This window comes from Cryptotermes secundus, unplaced genomic scaffold (genome assembly GCF_002891405.2).
Source record: "Cryptotermes secundus unplaced genomic scaffold, Csec_1.0 scaffold82, whole genome shotgun sequence".
NCBI lineage: Eukaryota > Metazoa > Arthropoda > Insecta > Blattodea > Kalotermitidae > Cryptotermes > Cryptotermes secundus.
This window is the reverse complement of record NW_019725414.1, coordinates 267,800-274,538: the sequence shown is the minus strand read 5'-3', so window position 1 is coordinate 274,538 and position 6,739 is coordinate 267,800. Positions and strand designations below refer to the sequence as shown.

The window sequence follows — 6,739 nt, the reverse complement described above, 5'->3', positions numbered from 1 at the left end:
AGTGGCTGAAGAAGTTTGAGGACATTTTCCTGATGTAGATAGGCTAGTTTGAAACGGAAAGAAAATATTCATCAAGGCCCCTCTTCGAGTGCAGAAATTTAAACAAGAAGCTCCTCTACTGCCACTGCCTCCACAGTCTGTCGTCACACGGTGGGGTACATGGTTGGATGCTGTGGCATATTATTGTGAAAATTACACAGCCATTGAGAAAATGTTTAATGGCTTTGACAGCAGTGAGTCAACATCAATTAAAGCTGTCAAGGACTTATTCTCTACCACTCTAGCACAAAATCTGGCATACATAAAGTCAAACTTCTGTTTAATTTCAGGTGCAATAACTCGCCTGGAATTTGTAGGGACTGAACTCTGTGATGCGTTGGACACTGTAAAGAGCATTGAGAATGAACTAAACCGAACTCATGGTGAAATAAGTGACAGGATTAATACCAAAGTAGAAAGTGTTCTTCATCGGAATGCTGGTTATTCAACATTATGCAAGATTGCAGATATACTTTCCAGTAAACTAGCAACATTCGAAGATGATACAGATGATCTTCCATGTAGTAGGGGCCATGGCAAGGACTCACAGGGTTTGAAGACCTACTCAGATAACTGGGACTTCCAGAAGGAACTTTGACAACAGTAGTTCGAGAAACAGTACCGTAACATGACGCACGAGACTCGTGGAATAGCCTACTATTTAGTGTATAAATTCAGTGACATTAGAATCATTTGTAATTAGAGCGAGGGCACACCGAGGAAAATGGCAACCGCAACGCAACCAAGAAGATTAAAACCATCACCTGTCCTCTACAAGGCCTGTTGGTTTATCACCGGTGGATGATTATCTACTCAAGACACCTACAAACAAAGGAATCACTGAAATGCGTTACAGAACAGCTGACTTCTAGGAATCCACGCGGAAACTCAATCGTTAGAAGACTGGCATGCTCCGTTGCCTGGTAATTGAGTTATGAATCGCTGAAACGCGTTACAGAACAGCTACTGTAATTTCAATGAATCCACGCGCCAACTCACTTGTTAGAAGACTGGCATGCTCTGCTGCCTGGGAATTGAGTTTCTCAGTGTACCCCCAAGTTTCGTTGCCATTTGCTCAATTTGCGCTGCTTAACATACTACGGCCGGGCGGGCCGGGCGCATGTTGAGGTGCAGGCAGCGCGCACGTTGACAGTGTGAGATAGGAGTGCAGTGTGAAGGACGCCGCTATTATCGTTGAAATATGGCAGAACACCTATTACTTGCTTTAAGTTCTGAATCTGATTCAGACGGTTAGTTCGAAACGGAGATGTTGGTGTACGTGGCATTAAAGCTCCTTGCCCACTAGAGCAGTATGGTTAGCAGAACAGTGCAGTGTCGTTGTATTGCCGTTGTAGTATGTCTGCAGCGAGTGCGCCCACTGCAGGCGTGCAGCGTCAGAGACGGGACCGAAAGCATTCCCCCCACCAAAGTTGTTACCCACTACGTTTACCCCTCCAAGTTGAACCAAGTCCGCTTTTGTGCAGTCTTGCGCTCCATGTTGTACAGAATATTGCAATGACCGACTTGTCTTCGGAAGAAACGATTTGTGTAGCTATGATGCTACAAGAGGATCAGCCAAAGCGAATATGGGTGCACGATATTAACAAGAAAAGAAACGAATTCGGAGAGTTCCACATGATATTTCACGACCTAACTGAAGAGGATAAGAAGTTTTTTTATCTACTTTCGCATGAGCTATGCCAAATTTTGTGAGCTATTATTAGCAATAGAGCCACGCATAGAGAAGAAGAACACGAATTTTAGAGAGGCCATAACCCCAAGAGTAGTAGTAGTAGTAGTAGCAAAGTTGTACCTAACTATACTGTTTGTACATGGAAGGTACAGGTACTGTTGTCCCTGTGCTCAACGAATGAATGCACGACGCCATTAAAAGCTTATGGGGGAGTGGATGTATAGATCCACATTTTCTTGACCCTACCGGGACTCGAACTCTGACCCCTCGGTCGGCCAGCCCGTAGGCAGTCGCTATACCTACTACGCTACCAGGGCTCACGTGCATGGGAAGCCTACTGTAGACCGTGGGTTAAACATTATATATGCAATTTGTTTTCATTCATGTATTGCATATTAATTATTAGTCTACCTGATTCGTTCAGCGTTTCGCCAATCTCCATCCAAGCGTTTTCTCTTCTCATGCTGTCATAATAGTAGGCATGACTGCGGTCATAGAGGATATTGTACTCTTGTACAGTGGAGATTAATCTTTCCTCGAACGCCATGTCTTGCCTCATTGACACTCAACCCAGGAACCCAGGAATGACAATGCGTTTTGGTATGTGTGGAGGGGGATGCGGCGTGCCGCCATGACACTGCCGTGCAGAATGTTTGCCTCTTCGAGCAACCGAGACAACTCTACACTATACCATACTGTACTATACTGGCACGACACTACTCTAGTGGGTGCACGTCCATTAAATACACGGAGAGCAATGCGTCTGCAGCCTTCGCTCTGCACTGCGCGCATACGACACTGTGCTAGTGGGCGAGGACCTTAAGAAGGGAAAATCTCTGAAAAGAGCGGAAATCGCTTTTGCATTTAGGTTGCCAGTTTTCATAGTGTGATCCAGGCCTAAGCAGTAGAATTATTTGTAATTATTAAAGGTAATTGTAATTTGCTTTTGAATTATTTGTAATTATAAAATGTAAAGTACCTTCGGGTATTTTCTATTTTTTTATGTACCTATATTTGTAGAAACGTTATTTCTAATAAATTTGTGTTATCTTATTTTAACATGATGTTTGCTGAAGGCTGTGCAATCAATTTTTATGTATTGAAAAATAAACAGCATCACATTCAAGATATTGGGGTTAGTTGAACTCTTGGGCCATGTATATTCTAAGTTCTAAACGACATTTGTATTTGAGTGTCAAAAATTAAAGCAACAGTGAAGTTGAAGAAATGAAAACATTTTAAATTATTTTTATTTATGTTTCAATTTGCAAAGCGTACTACATTATCTTCCTGTCATTTGACAACCCAAACACGCCAGAGGGAGTGGATGATTCGGTGTCCAACCCTGTGTCCATCCAACAGAATCTGTGCTGGCCATGTGCCTCATGTCAGTGACAAGCTTTGGTGACTACTATGGCGCCTTTGAGTAGACAGAACACGAATTTGAAGTGAAGGTTAGTTCAGATGCTTATGTTCAATTAGCCATAATATTTTACTGAACCTACAATGAAGCTTGCATGTTATTTATTCTCATTTAACACCTCAGAGAGGAAGCTTTTCTAAAAATCTTCTTGCATTTATGTCCATTTCAAGGTGGTTACTTAATGAGGCTGTTAGTATCAAGAGTACGTAGCATCATTGACAAGATGATTAAGTTGAGCAGTTGGATAAATGCATATTTGAAGGGGAAGCATCTGCTTTACAGTGATTGGTTTGTCAGTAATATTCAGGAAAACAATCTTTGTTTCCTGTCAGCCTAAAGTATGGTTGTTATAGCGACTGGCTATGGGCTGGACGACCAAGGGGTCGGAGTTCGAGTCACGGAAAAGGTCAAGAATTTTCACTTCTCCATGTCGTTCAGACCGGCTCTGAGGTACACCAAACCTCTTATCCAAAGGGTGCCGTGGACTCCTTCACTGGGGATAAAGTGGCCTGGGTGGGAAGCTGACCACTGACCTCCAACTAATGCCAAGGTCAAGAAAATATGGATCTATACATCCACTCCCTCCATACGCTTTCATGGAGTAGTGCTTAGTTAGTTAACCACAGGGACAACTTTACCTAATTTTCGTATTTCGAAATAATGAAAGTATTAAATGATCTCCATGCTGTCTGTGTTCTAAGAATCAAATGAAACATACTGTGGCATACTGGAGAGCAGTGTTCTCTAAGCAGTCTGTGGTGATAGGTAGGTGCTTTATTTCAAGACAGGCTGGCCAACTGACTGTCAATCGTAACGTAACTTTGACTTTAACTTTGTGAGTTAGGGGCAACCCCTGATGGAGGCAAGTCCAAATACTTCTAACATAGCCCTGAGAGTCGTAGGAGGTGAAAAAAAAGAGAATTGTCATGAGTTGCATGAGACTTGGATCCAAGAATAACTGCGCTGGCAAGGGCCAACATCAGTTGTAAATGACAGACCCGACTTCTTGTCAGAGAGGGTGCCCCACATCAACAAACCCCCAACTGTCTGACAGTAATAGAAATCTGATCTTGGGTTCCAGATGGGTGCTTGACACCAAGACAGACTGGCCAACTGACCATAGACCTAGCATAACTTTGACTTTGACTTCTGAGTTAGTCTGGCATTTGGAAGCCAGTTAGTTCAGCTGCAGCAAGGACAGGAACCATTGGATATGGTAGCCTAGGATGCTACACTGTTGGGAAGCTACTGTGAAGCAGAGCAATGAGACTGTGACTGAGAAGACTAATGTGATAGTGATTTATAAAGTGTAGTTACGAGTTGTATAAGAGTTTAGTAAATCTGATTACCAATCCAAACCCCATCTATAGTCACTCAGTCACATAACAATATAAGTATATTGAGGGTTAAATTTAGTGCTATTTAATGTTAAAGGACATGGCGCACATAGTTTCTGCTACTGTCTACAGAGTTAAAGTAATGTAACAGAAGTTCAGATTAGTAAGAGTAATCTTTCAGAAAGCCAAGTCCTCCAAAAGTTATGTTTCTCTCAGGTTATCAGATTAATATTTTGTTGATATTTTTCATGTCCCTCACATACCTGCCACATAAATTACAAAGGTAAAAAAGATATGTGCTTCAGATCTGTGACTCTCACAGTGTTGACTACTAAGATTACTGTCTTCTGGGATATGATCACATTATTACCAACCATTTCCCAAGATGCCTCTGTTTAATGGTAGATGGAGATATATAACTTTCTTAACCTTTCATCATATCCTGTGTTTCAGCTCCTTTTTGTGGTTTACATGGGCATTGTGGCCATCTTGCTGGTGAACATGTTGATAGCTATGATGGGCACCACATATCAGAAGATTGCTGAAACCCGCAATGAGTGGCAGAGACAGGTAACTTGTCTTTTGGCCTGCAAATCACACTGTACTGGAACAAGTGCTGTCAGCAAAACGTGCAACTGTTGTCTGTCCCAATGCATAGAATTATACCTATATTTCTTTAGGCTGAAATATTTGTTACCACATTGAAATAAAAATGATGAAGGGCAGCCCAGTTAGTAGTGACTGCTAATTACTGCAAGACTGCAGTTCAGTTCATGCCCTGTCTAGCTGATCAGAATGGGAGGATGAAGGTTACAGTAAGATCTAAAAGTTTGTGATGATGGTACATTAATACAGATATTATGTATCTGGACATTATCCATTGTCTTGTCTTTATCTAAAAGCCTAGGTTTTACCTGAAGATGAAGACAGACTCTAGTCTCCGAAACATGTTTTGAAAAATAAGCATGACGGTTTTTAGATAAAGACAAGATGATGGATAATGTCTGAAAACATAATATTTGTGTTAAGTGAAGGTTACAGCTGAACACTCAGCCCTGTCTTTTATTGATGTCAAGAACACGTCAACATGCTTCCACGCAACCAAGCACAATTGTAAGGTAGTTGTTTGTTACAGTGGGCCCACATTGTGCTGGTTGTAGAGCAAGGTGTCAGTCCAGCACAGAGACTCAAGAAGCTCATGGATTACTCCCAGCCATTGTCTGATGGGCGCCGAGCCCTTGTGCTGAGACTCAATTAGTCGGTGAGTGCCACCGAATTCATATTAAAGCTTCAAATTACCAGGTGTATTACAGGTGTTAGTAACTACTAATAAGAATTATTAAACAACAGTGAAGTTCTACAGTGATGAGGTGGTGAGTTATCATCATTGTGATTTATTGCAGGAGGAAGACAAGGAAGAAATGAAGGAGATCCTTGTGTGGGATTTTTGTCTGTGTCGTTACTTCAATGACAACCCGCTTCTTCAGAACAGTTTTGTAGGTCCTGAAAAGGACCGTTGGTTGCTGAGATGCTTGACCGGTGAGGTAGCGCAGCTGATGGTGGAGGTTGCTTGATCGCAGTGCAGCAGCTGCTGGTGAAAGTCTGGTCATTGAGCGCAGTCACTGAAGCAGAGAGGCGGTAGCTACACCAGTTGCCCAGTGTGTCGGGTATGACTACCGGTGAATCAAGGCGGCCTAGTTACCCAGTGAGTCGGGTGCGACCGCCGGATAGCCGTGGCAGTCATGCCTGGCGCAGCGAAGCGCCGATGCCTCCGTAGACCGAGCGCTGGCAACGAAGTGTGCTGATTGCTTGTAGAGAGCTTGAGAACTGACTGGAACTGACTGGAACTGACTGAAGACTGACTGACTTGCTAGCGTTGTGCTCCGCCTTTTGTACAATGCTCGGTGGGCCGAGCGAAACTTGAAATTGAGGAGCAACAATTTGCAGAGCGCTGATTGGCTAGAAAAAATGAGGAGCAGAAAATTGCAGTTCGTGGTGGTATAAATATGAATGAGACGTCCGGCAGTGCGATATTCACAAAGGCGTGAGTGTTGTCTAAAAGACCGGTGGAGACAGCTTGCTATGTGGGATGTCCCCACACTTGAGATGAAGAGGGTACATCAGCACATTGTCAAGAGAAGGAAGCAGGGCTGTAGCAAGATACTTTCATCAATTCCCAGTCTGAAGAGGCTCATGCTATAATCAAGATTCATAACTGAAAAATTATTCCTCAAACAATTTGTAATT

General features: G+C 42.8%; 1 protein-coding gene across 1 annotated transcript in view; it reads left to right on the top strand.

The window, feature by feature from the left end:
* LOC111863305 (transient receptor potential cation channel subfamily V member 1-like) overlaps window positions 1-6,739 on the top strand; it is a 22,474-nt gene extending 15,735 nt beyond the window's left edge. The window contains 6 exon segments of the mRNA XM_033751001.1: window positions 3,006-3,080; window positions 3,083-3,186; window positions 4,946-5,062; window positions 5,628-5,753; window positions 5,896-5,928; window positions 6,599-6,739. Of these exon segments, the coding sequence (XP_033606892.1) occupies window positions 3,006-3,080; window positions 3,083-3,186; window positions 4,946-5,062; window positions 5,628-5,753; window positions 5,896-5,928; window positions 6,599-6,694 (551 nt within the window). The 3' untranslated portion in view covers window positions 6,695-6,739.